The 14690-nt window shown below is 48.3% G+C and overlaps 1 protein-coding gene across 3 annotated transcripts in view; it reads left to right on the top strand.

The window, feature by feature from the left end:
* UBE2D4 (ubiquitin conjugating enzyme E2 D4 (putative)) overlaps positions 1-10952 on the top strand; it is a 28876-nt gene extending 17924 nt beyond the window's left edge. For all 3 annotated transcript variants that reach the window (XM_063087978.1, XM_063087977.1, XM_063087976.1), the window contains 3 exons: positions 6281-6386; positions 8316-8409; positions 10028-10952. In XM_063087978.1, the coding sequence (XP_062944048.1) occupies positions 6281-6386; positions 8316-8409; positions 10028-10073 (246 nt within the window). In that variant the 3' untranslated portion in view covers positions 10074-10952. The remainder of the gene's footprint in view (positions 1-6280; positions 6387-8315; positions 8410-10027) is intronic.
* Positions 10953-14690: the final 3738 nt, after the last annotated feature.

The following is a 14690-nucleotide window of genomic DNA, read 5'->3' as shown; positions in this document are numbered from 1 at the left end:
GTACCGCAGGGTGTGTGGTCTCTGCTGAGTTTCCACCTCCTGTGCTGGACTTCTCCCTGTTCTATGTGCTCTGGCCTGGGCTGCTGGGATGCGCCGAGCCACCGCAGAGCATGTGGACTCTGCAGAGCTTCCCTTTCCTCTGCAGGATGTCTCCCTGCCCTGTGCGTGCTAGGCTGGGCTTGGAATGGAGCCGAGTGGCGGCGGTGAAGCCTACCTGCTGCTGGATCACGTGGCGGCGGCCCCCCCACAGGGTGTGTGGACTCTACGGAGTTTCTATCTCCCTTGGTGGACGACTCTGTGCTCGGTACGCATTGGGCTGGGCTGCTGGATCGAGTGGCAGCAGTGTGGTCCCCTTGGAGTTCCCGCCTCCCTTGCCAGAAGTCTCCCTGCTCCGAGCGCACTAGGCTAGGCTGGGAATGGAGCCGGGTGCCTGTGGTGAAGCCTACCTGCTGGATCATGCAGTGGCAGCCCCACTGGGTGTGTGGTTTCTGCGGAACCTCCGCCTCCCTTGCCGGACGTCTCCCCACTCTGTGCGCATGGGGCTGGGCTGGGAATGGAGCCAGGTGGCAGCAGTGAAGCCTATCTGCCGGATTGTGAGATGGCAGCCTCGCAGGGCATGTGGTCTCTGCGGAGCTTCTGCCTCCCCCGCTGGACGTCTCCCCGTTCCATATGCACTTGATGTTATGTTTTTATAGTTTAAATCGGTTGATTTGTGGGAGAGAGTGACGCTAGGGACCGTCTATTCCACCATCTTGACCGGTAGTCCCCATCGCCGCTCACTTGCCCGGGCGCGAGGTGTAGAAGCAGTACAATCCATGAAACCTATAGGTAATCTTTAAAAAATAAAAATAAAAAATAAATAAATAAAAGTCCTGAGTCCATGTCAGAGCACCACAGCACAAGAGACTGTGGTGTCACTGTATCTTACCACCTGAGTTGGCCTCAATGGCTCGGTTTGAGTCAGACTCATAGCCACCATTTTACATGTTCATCCGAGCCGGTATGAAGTCCCTGCCAGGCTCACCAGCCACAGCTCTGTCCAGGCATTGCTACCAGAGGCCACCCAGTGTCTGGGTGTTTTAAGTCATGGTTAAATGTGTTCAGGATTCTGGAGACCTATCCAGGCTTTGGCAGTGGAGTGGGATGTGTCAATAAGGATGCTAAAATATCTCCACCAGATTGGAATACAACTGCTATTCAAGGGGGGTTGGTCAAAAAAGCATTAGCATGCTCACTAGTTCTGATCCACAGTTCTGATCCACCACCTTCTCCCTTTCCCTGCAGAGAGACACAGCAGTGTCTAAAGTAGTAATTTCTGACATCTCCTTCATTGGCATGTGAGCAGCTGAGGATCTTTCTTAAAATAAATAAGATGTAGTCCTGTATGTCTGTCGGGCCTTTTCAGGATCCCTAATTGCCAAAGACAAAGTGAAAACACTGCTCCTATTAAAATACTAAGAAATAAGTGATAATCTACAAGAGAGGAAGTGCTTCTGTCTTTTTAAAATCTCCTTCCCCAGGGGAACAAGATAAACTGGAAGTTTGTTTTGGCAAGGATGTTCTGACTATAGGAGGAATCTGGCAAGGCTGCATGTTCTTTAGAGATATTGAGGCAAATACCTCCTGTCTGAGACCATTTTTTTTTTTTTTTTTTTTTTTTTTGTCCTTTTCGTGACCGGCACTCAGCCAGTGAGTGCACCGGCCAGTCCTATATAGGATCCGAACCCGCGGCGGGAGCGTCGCCGCGCTCCCAGCGCCGCACTCTACCAAGTGCGCCACGGGCTCGGCCCTGTCTGAGACCCTTTTGAAGTTGTTTTTTTTTTAATTTCTTTTAATTTTTATTGAATCAAAATTAGTTATACATATTTTGGGGGTTCAACATTGAGATATGTTGATCAAATCAATATTACTAACATATATATTATTGTTACAAATTGTAATTGTTCTTCATGCCCCTTGACCAATCCCTCCCCATCCCCCCCTTTTGAAGTTTGACTCTTTCTGGAAAAAATCAAATGATAATAGATGTTCAAGCTCACAGAGACACAGCCTTCTTATATTCTAAAGTAAGTTCTTTTAAAAAAAAAAGCTTTTATTATAAACTGTATCAGTGTACTGTTAGGGCAATAGCCATGCTAATTGTATTACTGGGGTAATTCATAACTAAAGCCAAAATGTTCCATTATTTTAGTTACACTAAGTTTTCCATTTGTATTGTCGGGCTAAGGGTTAGGGCCCACAGACCCTTCAAGCCCATTGTACGGACTGGGTCACCAGACGCCTCACATGCAGGTCCACAAGCTAGATAATTGGGAAAGGTCCTGGGAGCCATTGGCAGATGACAGAAGCTCAGTCCTCAGCAGTAGCAGCAGCCCACAGCAATAGCCTCCAGCATTTTCTGCTCCAGGTTGCTCCACAGATGATCTCCGCAGCAGCTCCACCCCTGCAACAGGTCTCTGCCTGAGTCTCCCAGCTTTCTCATACATCTTCCAAAATCTGGGTGGAGGCTGCCATGCCTCCATTGCTCTCATGTTCTGCTGGCCTGCAAACTTGACATAGATGCCACCAAGGTTTCCAGCTTGTGATCTCTGGAGCTGCTACACAAACCACACTTGGGGCCACCCAAGGCAGGGCTGCTCCAGCCAGAGCTGCTGGGATACAGGGAGCAGTTTCCTCAAGGGCAGCAGTGCCCCAAGGCTGCCCTCCGTAAAAACCCAGTTCTCCTAGGCCTTCCAGCCTATGATGGGAGGGGCACTCTCCCAAACTTCTGAAATGCCTTCAGGGCCTTTCTTCTATTGTCTTAGCTATTAGCATCTAGCTGCCCCCTCTCCGGCTCCTCAATTACTTGAATTAACTCGGCTTACTGTGGCTATTTACTCACAGTCTCTGGCATTCACCCACACAGTTCGAACAGCTGCATTCACTCATTCCATCAAGAAGTGGTGGTCTTGCCTCTGTGCATATCTGAGGCCATCCTGTATCCACTGCCACAGAGACAGGCACATAATAACGGAGGCTAACTTTTCCACCTTTTCACCAGGTGAAAACATACTTGAAATTATGCAGGGGCACCCGTCCTTGGGTCATCTGCCCATCTGCATGTGGCACTCTTTTGTTGGGTTTATATGGCACCCGTCAAGCCATTTGCTTTCTTGGGTTTAAGTGGCACCCTGTGAGCCATCTGCTTTCTTGGGTTTATATGGCACCCAGCAAACCACTGGGTTTAAGTGGCACCTGGCAAGCCATTTGCCTTCAAATAAACACGACATGCATTTACTATATCTTCTCCAGAACACTTCACACCATCCACCCCTAGGTCTCATAGCTGCAGCAGCCAGGGTCTCTCACTGTTTCTGCTGCTTTACTGTTTCCCCAAGCCAACCAATTCATTCTGGGTATATGGGACATAGGTAGTGAATTGAGTCACCTGTGGGTTACCAACCGGTCTGCCCGGCCCCATAGGCTGCTCGTGCTTCACTTTCTGATGAGCAAGTCATGCCAGGAGATGCACAGTCTCCCCTGACTCACCGTTGAGCTTGTCATCATCCCTGGTGTCGGAAGCAGGGACAATCTGTTGCTATACTTCAGCCTCCAGGGCATATATCTGCACTTCTAACCTGTCTGCTTTCTGCTGCAAATCTCGAAACTATGCTGCTTCAAGGGGCTTCTGGTCCATGTTGGCTTGCAGTCCAGCAAGCAACAGCCACGCCCTGTTCAACAGGAAAGCAGCCACCGAGCACCACATACCCAAGGGTAGCCACATTTCCTCTCCCTCTCAAGGGGCTTTCTGCTTCTTTACCTGCTTGGCATCCTACCCATGATACCAATTGTTGGGCTCTTTTACCTGCCCAGAATCCTGCTACGACTATGCCATTTGAATGGTTACAGCAATAGTAATAGCTACGCCAATTGGAGGGTTATGTGACTATGCCAGTTGTCTGGCTGGGCATCTCATAACTAAAGAGGCAATTGTATTGCTAAAGCAATTCATAACTGAAGCCAAGACATTTCATTATTTTAATTACACTAAGTTTTCCGTTTGTACTGTCCGGGCTAGGGATTAGGGCCCACAGACCCTTCAAACCTGTTGTACAGTCTGGGTCACCAGACCCCTCACATGCCAGTCCAGGTCCAAAAGCTAGGTAATTGGGAAAGGTCCTGGGAGCTGTTGGCAGACGATAGGAGCTCAGTCCTTAGCAGCATCAGCAGCCAACAGCAGTAGTCTCCAGCAGCGGCAGTGGCCTCTTGGGACATCCCAGGGGCACTGGCAGCAAGAGCCGGTAGCAGCAGTGGTGGCCTCCCCATGGCCCCCCTGGGGGCAGGGGGGCCCTGTAGATTAGAGCCACTCATCCTTTATACTTAAGTCCATAACCCAGGACACCTGGGTGCACATACACAATTACATCAGACAATAACCGAGGAATACCTGGGTGCACCTGCATATTTACATCAAATGCTCGGGAAGATTCTGAACATCTGAGGGGCTCAGACCATTTTCCCTACAATCAGTCATGCAGAAAATTGTAGGTAGTAACATAAAGGATGCCCGTGCATCCACCACGCAGCCTAAGAAATACTGTTGAGTTCTCAGAACAAGGAAGGAGGCAAAATGATCACTGTTGCATTGTTCCAGACTGTGTTGGGGTCACTGTCGAGTGGGAGTGTAGGTGGGGCTGAGGGGTGAGCTTGGTTCCTGTCTTGCTTCTGTGACAGTGAAATCTGCAGCTGACTCAGTACCTTGCACATCACAGGGGGCTGACTCCATGGGCCCCACAACAGGCCTGGGAGAGAGATCAAGTCACTGTTCATGGCAAGGAGCCAGAGGCCCAGGGAGGTCATTTGAAGAAGTAATAGGTGGCTATAGTTTTTTTGGGTTTTTTTTGTTTTTTTGTTTTCTTTTTTAAGTCGAATGGTAGGATAGTATATGGTGAAAATAGGACCGTCCCCATGACCCACCTCCCCAGCCCTTGCCTTCTTTCGCCAGCAGCACAGAGTCCCACCTATTTCTTATTTATCTTCTAGGCATAATCCACACCTGTGCAGGCACTGGTGGTCTCCCTTATTTCTGCCATGAATGAAACAGATTTTACCATGGAGCTGCATCTTGCTTTGATGCATTTCCCATCAGCAAATACATCTTGGACATTGTTTCGTATGAACACATAACTATTCACCTCATTCTTTTTAAACAATTCTTTTTTTGTATGGTATCTTAGTCTGGTTCTGTTGCTTTAACTCAACACCACAGACTGGGTGATTTAGAAAGAAGAGAGATTTATTTAGCTCACAGTCTGGAATCTGAGAAGTCAGAGGTGGAAGGGCCGGCATCTGGTGAGGGCCTTGGTGGTGCCTCATCCTTCTGCCAAAGAAAAAAACGCACGTGAAAGAAAAACCACATGGAGCCAGGCTCGCTATAACAACCCACTCCAGCAATAATGGAACTAAGGACTCTGAGGGCAGAGCACTGATGACCTCATCACTTCTCAAAGACCTCACCTCTCAATGCTGCTACAGTTGCAACTAAGTTTCAACATGAGTTTTGAAGGGGACATTCAAACCATAGCATATAGTACTGCGTTGCGTAAATGTAACATTAATTTCACCAAAAATGAATTGGGAGACATTTAGGTGGTTTCATATCTTTTTCTACAATGGGTATCCTTCCCTGTTTGAAATGTGCAAGGGTATTTGAAGGCTAAATTCTGAAGAGTTCTTACAAAGGGTGAAATACAGAAGGAGGAAGGTTGGTGGCCTGGGCTTATCTGCTGGTGACACATCTGATGTCAGCAAAACTTTGATCCAGCCAAGGCCGATCATGGCTGAAATATCAAGTCTTGTCTAAGCCGGCTAGACCAAACAAAGTAAGCAGTTAAGCAGGGGATAAGAAATGAATTTTGTCTGGCTTTTGCCCTGTGGTAACTCGATTTCCTCATTGTATCCATAATTAGAGTCATTGTTTTTTGCATAGAAATTCTGAGTTCTGGGAGCTTCTGAGTCCTCCCCACCACCCTTCTTTATACTGCTCAGAGTGTACTACTTTGGGGGAGAGGGTTTCAATCCCCCCTGTGCTCAGAGTGAGAATCCAGCAGGAAATGGGTCAAGGGACTTTCCCTGGGGTTACCCCCTCCTGTATATCCCATGGGGGTCCTGCTCACCCAGGACTGTGTGGGGCTGTATACAGGGCACACTCTGGGTTCTTCCCAGTGGCGTCTGCTTCTTCTTCATTCATTTTCCAGACATCTCTGTGGTTTGTCTCACTTAGAATCTGTTGTCTCTGCAGGTTGCTTTCACTACCAAAATTTATCACCCCAACATCAACAGCAATGGCAGCATCTGCTTGGACATCCTACGGTCTCAGTGGTCTCCAGCGCTGACCATGTCAAAAGGTAGAGACTGACAGCACTCTCCCTGCACCCTGTCTCACACACGTTTGTATCCCAACGCTGACTGGGCGGCAGTGGAGGCTAAGAAAGAGCAGGCAGTTTCCCCAGGTCACACAGCCCCACCCACCACTGTGCCCACCTAGATGTTCCCACACTGCAGGGTGGCAGCAGTGGCAGAACCCAGTGCTCAGGACCCTGGCACGTCCCAGCAGTCAGTCACTGTGGGGTGCTCAAGAATGTCACATGGGTGGAAGAAGAAAATATTGATTGTACTTACACTTTTATCTAGAAATAAGAAAGACAAATATTGCATTACTTTCTCTGTTCCCTCATTTCTTCATTCATCTAACAAGCACCAAGGCGGACTGTGAGTCAGCTCTGAAGGAAGAGTGCAGGGCTTGACTGCAGGGGCTTGCAATCAGTGGAGAAATCCTCCCTCCCCAGAATAAGTGATATTGAGCACATGTCTCTGATGAGGTTGAAGAAACCTGTCTAGACTGGGCTTTAGAAATGCAGGCATTCCTTATGAGCGTAGATGGCCTGAGCGTGGGCCATGTGGGTACAGTGCAGCATCCTGTCGGGTGGAGGGCTGGTGAAAATCCGCACAAGAAAAGCAGAATACTGGAGCGCAAGAAATAAGCAGAATGTGGAGTGTGAGGCGGTGCAGGCAGCAGAGCTCCGAGCAGCCCAAGAGGCTACAAGGCACCGGGGCAGCAGGCAGAGCTGGGTTTTGAAGGCTAGCAAGGCCTGCAGAAGTGGGCATGGTAAGTCCAGAGGGACAGAGCCCCTGCACTGAGCTGCAGTCCCTGTGGATGCAGAGTGGGCTCCACCAAGCTAGGCATCCAGGAAACAGCTCAACGTCTTGCCAAGATAGCTCCTCTCTGAGTTGAACCTTGAGCCTCGTGTAGCCTCATCCCAGTGCCTGAAGCTGGGAAGAAGTACCAGGAGGCAGATTCAGCCATCACAGTCCACCAGCTTCCAGGGACTGCCTGATGTGGAGGCAGCAGAGCCAGGCATGGAGTGAGGAAGGGGAGAGGAAAGCAGGGTGGCAGGGAGCAGCACCAAGGGGTGAGAAGGAAGAAGGGCAGGCAAGCCTGAGCAACATGGAGGGGAGACTGCAGACCTCCTTGTGACATCTGGGCTCAGAGCAGCAGGAGTTGAGGAGCTTAAGAAGGGCAGACCTGCCCTACCAGCTGCAGTTTACCTATGGGGAACTGTGGTCAGGACATTGATGGACTCACTGACTTCGTCTGGGATCATGTGGTAGGTCCCAAGCAAAGCCAAGAAAGACAGTCCACATTTCTGTCCAGGACCCCAAGAATCTTGGCACCATGGTTCCTTCTGCCCCTCACCACAGTCCTTTCCCTTGGGCTGCTGAGAGCCACCTTGAGTGCGTGTCCCAGACACTGTAGTTGCAAGGGTGTTGATGAGAGCACAGGAGCAGGAGAATGCATTTGCTTGGCAGTCACACAGACCTGGTTCAGAATCTCATTTTTACCCATTTACTGGGTTCCAAGTCTGTGACCTTGAACAAATTACCTGAATGCTCTGAATTCCTGTTTCCTTATTAGTAAACAGCTACTGGGACCAGACACCAAAGATGTGTGGTGTGGAGCACAGGTGGGGGTGGGGCTGGCAGAGGCTAAGGCTGGGGAAGGAGGGCCAGCTGCCCAGAGGAGGGGCGTTTCCTGGAGCAAGTGTGCCTGGACCACACCATGAAGTTCACAGCGAAGACTGCCATTCAACTCATGTGTGGAGCTAATACTCTCATGACTACTGTGCCGTTGGGCAGAATGATCTAGATTGGGGTGTTCAAGAGAAGACAGCTAACTGCTCAGTCGATAGAGAGTTCAAGTTCGGGGAGGCTTACTAGCCCAGTGGCAACCTGGCAGCCCATGGCTGCAACTGACCAACCTTTTCTTTTCTTCCCAGTTCTCTTGTCCATCTGCTCCCTGCTGTGCGACCCCAACCCTGATGACCCCCTGGTGCCAGAGATAGCCCACACCTACAAGGCTGACAGAGAGAAGTATGCATCCTCTTTGGGTTGCCTTTGTGCCATGGCTGCCCCAGGCAGCTCCAGGCAGCACGTTTACCCTGAGCTGGTGCTTCAGGCTATACAGGTTCCCACAGACATCTTCCTGCCCATGCTGAATCCATGTGCACTGAGGGCATGCCCTGGGCTTGGAGTCCTGGCTCTCTGACTAACATGTTCTTAGACTCTAAGGAGGGTGAAGCAGATCAAGGCAATTCACCTTCCTGGAGAGCTCATCAGCTGCCACTCCTGAGCCTTAAAATATTATTGCCAAGCCCTTGAGGCCAGCAAAGTCAGTGGTGAGCCAAAGAATGGACTCGAAGAATCTGACAACAAGAAAATTCTGGATAGAAATCTAAGGTTTGTAGCATAAGACGAGGGAATGTCATACACCCAGGGTAAGGCCAAGGCCAGACAAGGGAGGAAATGCTGCTGAGTTCAGTTTGCTGGTTGAAGCTCAGAAGTCAGCAGTGTGTTGCTGTTTCACCAGCAGACCTGCATTGCCAACTCTGTTTAAACACCAATCACCAGACCCAGAATTGTAGAATTCCAAACCCCCTGGCCAGGCACAACCTCGGAGCGGGGGTGGTTGGTGGAGCAGGCACAGGAGTCATCACTATATGTTAACTTCTGAGTGTTGATGGCATAGTGAGAAAGGGCCAGGCATGGTGGGGGCCCAGGCAGCAGGAGCAGTGGCCCTGTGTGCGGCACAATCCCAGCATGTGGCACTGAGAGGAGGGTAATGCTGGCTCTTTCAAAGAACATTTCCAGTGAATCTTTTAGTACATTACTTCTCTCTGTCTGAAGAGATTAGAATGGAATGTGGTTTTTCCAACTAACTTTTTTCTTGACACCTTTATAGATCTCATTATTTCCCTCATTGAGGTTTCCTGAATCACAGTCACAACGATTTTTAATTGCTTAGATTTAAAATTGTATTTATTTTAACATTTATTAAAAGATATTTTAGACATACCAAAAAGATTTTTTAGTGCCTCCTCTAACTACAAATCTCTCTTACATTCTCATGGCATCAGATCTCTTTACCATAATGAGGATAAATACACACTCCTACATAGTCCTCCATGGGTGCCAGGCCTGCTCCACGTGCTTTACAGACATGCTTGTCCAGTCTTCCCCATGACCACACAGGCAGATTGTCTCCCCGTGGGAAACAGAGGCCAGGACACAGAGAGGTGGCCCAGCTGCTGAGAGGGCGCTGGTCCATACTCCAGTAGCCAGGCTCCAAGCCCATGTTCTGGAGTTTGTGTGCTAGACAGCCTGGGACTATTCCAAGCTGACCTTTGTTTTTCTCTTCCTATCCTCCCCACATCCATACTGTAGGAGAGGAGAGAGAGAAAGGGAGGAGGTTTATTGCCTTATTCCACAGTACACAGTTATGGAGAATCAACAGGACTCCGAGCCAGGGGTTTACAGCCACCACTGACATGTTCTTGCTCCAGGGAAAGTCTTTATTTCACTCATCGTCAGTCCTAGATGTTTGACAAGCAGCAGTAGCAGCAATTCCCCACATCAGTCCTGTTCTCTGTTCCACAGTGAAAGAAGTGACATTTCAAGTGAGGGTGTCATTCCCTCTGCTTTTTTCTTCCAGGTACAACAGACTAGCAAGAGAGTGGACACAGAAATATGCTATGTAAGTGCCTCGGAGGTTTTACAGGAGACATTGTCCAAGAGAAACTGGCCATGCAGAGAGGTCTTCCTGTGAGACTCTGAGTTGCTGGCTGAGCCTCTCACAGAGAGTCATCTGTTCCTCAAACAAACGTTGGTCGCCTTGTCTCTACAGCTGCAGCATGTTGGTGCCAGTCTCAGCCATTGTGGCTTTGACAATGTTTTGTCTTTGATGCCATATCAGCAGCCATTGTCATGATCTGCAGCTTCCTGGTTACACTGGAATCGGTCCCCCTGCCCTGACTCATCTGCTCGTTTCTTGGGGGCCAGGCCCTGCACGCCTCCCCAGCCTGGCCTCAACTGGTGCCACTTCCTGCCATGGTGCCACACAGAGCCTCGCCCTTCTCCTCACATGCCCTTTCCTTTTGGAACTCGGGGTTGTCCTGGGTGCCCAGGGAAGAGCAGGCTTTCCTCACACCCCGTCTGTCATAGAACCATGTCCCAAGAAGTGTCCATTCATCCTGGAGGCTCCCAGGCATCAGGAACAGTGGAGGCAAGGCGTCACTGGCAAGTGGAGGCCTTGCCCTGTGGCTTCCCCCAGTCTTGCAGTGCCTCACGCTAGCGTTTCTCCCCCTACACAAAGAAGCAGCAAGTGGAAAATCGTTAGGCTATAAAGCACTAACAACCCATTAGAGATGACTGTCTTTTTAGAAGCAAGAGCAAAATTATGAAACCTGAGGGATTTGGGTTATGCTTTTCTATGTGTTGAGGTTTTACACCGCCCCCACACATTCTTCCACTGGGAGCCTGCACTAAGTCCAAATGTAAGCCTTTTACAGACTAGAACACAAGAGAGTGGAGATACTCTTTTAAACGTGAATAAAAATGCAATTCACTCATAACTCTAATTGATCGTTGACACTTAAGTCTCCTTTTTTCTTTCAGGCAGAACGGAAGACATGGAAACTTTTAACAGGTTCTTCAGAGGCTAAAATTAGAAGAGTCTGTTGGGTGACTGGCTTCCTCTCTTGGCTTTCTGATGCAACACATTTTAATGTTTGCCCTTAGAGCTTAGAGCTCTGAGATTAGGCTAGCTAGGAAAAGGGCAGGAAAGGGATTATTCTTTTTTTTTTTTTTTTTTGTCTTTTTCGTGACTGGCACTCAGCCAGTGAGTGCACTGGCCATTCCTATATAGGATCTGAACCCGCGGCGAGAGCGTCACTGCGCTCCCAGCACCGCACTCTCCCGAGTGCGCCACGGGCTCGACCCAGGAAAGGGATTATTCTAATAAAACCTCCAAAGAGGAAGAAAAATTGAGGGGCTTAAAATCTCGAAAGCCAATTTTTTTTTTTTTTTTTAAAGATGACCAGTAAGGGGATCTTAACCCTTCACTTGTGTCGTCAGCACCACGCTCACCCAGTGAGCCAACCGGCCATCCATATATGGGATCCAAACCCATGGCCTTGGTGTTATCAGCACCACACTCTCCCGAGTGAGCCACGGGCCGGCCCTTGAAAGCCAAATTTGATCTGGTCTTTTCTGAGTTGGTTATAAATCTGGTCCCCTCCTGTATTAGTCTGTTTCTGTTGCTTATAACAAAACACACAGAACTGGGTAATTTCTAAGAAAATGAAATTTATTGTTTATAGTTTCAGAGGCTGGGAAATCCAAAGTCCAGGGAATACATCTGGTGAGAGTCTTCCTTGGTGGTGGCTTCAGTGACACAGGGTATCACATTGCGAGAAGACGGAAGCAGAGAGAGAGTTTCACATGCTCTCCTTTTAAAACCCTTAGAACCATGCCCATGACCACAATTATTAATCCATTTATTAGGGCATGGTCCTAAGAATCTAATTACCTCTTCAAGGTCCCACCTTTCAATTACCATAATAGGATTTCCCACCCTCAACAGTTACAATGGGAGTCAAGCTTTTAATACATAAAACTTGGGGGACAGAATTCAATCCATATCATTCTGCCCTGGCTCCCAAAGTTCATGTCCTCACAGGCAAATACATTTATTCCATCCCCAAAGTCTTAACTCCTTCCAACTCAAAAGGTCCAAAGTCCTATCTGTGAAACCAAAATGAATTATCTACTTCCAAGATACAATGGTGGGACAAGAATAAGGTACATATTCCCGGTTGAAAAGAGAGAAATAGGCCAAAAGAAAGGGGTAACAGGTCCTAAGCAAGTCTGAAACCCAGTGGGGCAGGCATCAAATCTCGAAGCTGGTGAATCATGTAACTTGACTCCATGTTCAACATCCTCTGTATGCTGGTGTGGGGGTTGGGTCCCTAAGTCCTCAGGCAGCTCCACTTCTATGGCTTCACTGGTCTGATGCCATGCTACAGCTCTCACAGGCTGGCATTACATGCTATTAGCTCCACAATTCTGGGGTCTCCATGGCAGTCTCACTCCCACAGCTCAACTAGGCATGGCCTTGGTGGTGTTTTTCTGCTGCAACTCTGACCCCCTGTTTCCTCTTAGCATTCCTCTAGGGCAGACTCTATTTGGTGAATCCACCCATAGGACAGATCTCTTCCTGGGCCCCCAGGCTTTTCCATACATCCTTTGAAATCAAGATAGAGGCTCCCAAGCTTTCCCAGCTCTGGCATTCCGTGATCCTGCAAATTTACCACCACCTGGATGCAGCCAAGGCTTCTAGCTTGTATCTTTCAAAGCTGTGGGCCCAGCCACACCTACAGCTAATTTAGTCACAGCTGGAGCAGCCAAAGTAGCTGGGGTGCTGATGTGGGAAGCAGCTTCCTGAGGTGGTCCTGGGCAGCGAGCCAGTGGAGGGCACCTCAGGCCTATTCCCTGCGGCCATTCCCTAGGCCTTTGGGCCTGTAATGGAAGAGGCAGCCTCCAAGACCTCTGAAATGCCTTCAAGGTCTTTTTTCCCTTCTGTTGATAATCCTTTTCTTCTCTACTAATCTCCTTATCAAACAGTTGCTGGGCTATGCCATTGAATTATTCTCCAGAAAATGCTCTCTGCTTCTCTATCACATGGCCAGGCTGCAAATTTTTCAAATCTTTATGCTTTGCTTCTCTTTTAAATTCTGGCTTCATGTCATGCCTTTACTGCCATAACTCATTGTTGTATTTACAAGTAGCCATGCAGCTTCCTTAATGCTTTGCTGCTTAGAAATTCCTTCTTCCAAATACCCTGGGTCAGCACCTTGAAGTTCCACATTCCATAAAACTTTGGGGCATGAACAGAATGCAGCCAAGTTCCTTGCCAGTTCATAGAAAGGGTGATTTTTACTCCAGTTTCCAATAAATTCCTTCTTATTTTTATCTGAGACCTTCTTAGAATAGTTTTTACAGTCCATATTTCCATAAGCATTCTGGTCACCACCATTTAATCAGTCTTTAAAACATCCCAAACTTTCCCTGATTTTCTTGTCTTCTAAACTTTCACTAGCACCTAGGCTTTTTCTAGCCTCATCCAAATTCTTCCAGGCTCTTCTCAACACCCAGTTCCAAATAGTTGTTATAAGAAACACTCCACTTCTCTGGTACCAATTTTCTGTTAGTCCATTTCTGTTGCTTTATAACAAAATACACAGTACTGGGTAACTTCTAAGAAAGCAAAATTTAGGGCCGGCCCGTGGCTCACTCGGGAGAGTACGGTGCTGATAACACCAAGGCCCCGGGTTCGGATCCCATATACGGATGGCCGGTTCGCTCACTGGCTGAGCGTGGTGCTGACAACACCAAGTCAAGGGTTAAGATCCCCTTACCGGTCATCTTTAAAAAAAAAAAAAAAAAAAAAGAAAGCAAAATTTATTGTTTACAGTTTTAGAGGCTGAGAAGTTCAAAGTCCAGGGAACACATCTGGTGAGGGTCTTCCTTGGTGATGGCTTCAGTGACACAGGGTATCACATTGTGAGATGGTAGAAGCAGAGAAAGGGAGACTCTCACGTGCTCTCCTTTTAAAGCCCTTAGAACCACGCCCATGACTACCATTATTAATCCATTCATTAAGGCATGGTCCTAAGAATCTAATCACTACTTCAAGGCCCCACCTTTCAATCACCATAATAGGATTTCCCACTCTTAACAGTTACAAAGGGGACCAATCTTCTAATATGTAAAACTTGAGGGACACAGTTCAATTCATTTCACCTTCCAAGAAGTGGTGCTTGGGTGAGTAGGAGCAGGGAGTGGAGTAACAGTAAAACTGTTATCAAATGGCCAGACAGGGTCTTTCCAGGCTGAGTGGAAGGAAGTAGCACTGAGGCTCAGCCAACAGTGACCTTGGGAGATTGACTTGCTCCAGAAATTCCCAAGATGTAGCTGTGACTTTATGGCCTGACACTTTCCCAGTGAGAATATGGAAGTCATTCAAATCATCAGCAATGGGTAAGGCAGAGTGAGCCTGGTCTGCATTTCTTTTGTCAGTGTCCCCATTTTGGATCCTCTTGTTACCGTAGGCTACTTTTTGGGTCCTGTGGGCCCAGTTCCTTGCTTCTCACCATGGTGAGGATTGCCTTTTTAATTTTTGTCTCTTTGCTACCCCTTTGGTCTTTGCTTAAACAAAACAATAAATCTTAACAGATGAGGAGAATGCCATTGCTGAGGTGTCCTCTAGGAAGGCTGTCAGCATGTGGCCCTCCCAGGCAGCAGTGCCAGGTGGTGTC

The sequence above is a fragment of the Cynocephalus volans genome, chromosome 2 (genome assembly GCF_027409185.1).
Source record: "Cynocephalus volans isolate mCynVol1 chromosome 2, mCynVol1.pri, whole genome shotgun sequence".
Classification (NCBI taxonomy): domain Eukaryota; kingdom Metazoa; phylum Chordata; class Mammalia; order Dermoptera; family Cynocephalidae; genus Cynocephalus; species Cynocephalus volans.
The sequence above is the reverse complement of the archived record's forward strand: the minus strand, read 5'-3'. Positions and strand labels throughout refer to the sequence as shown.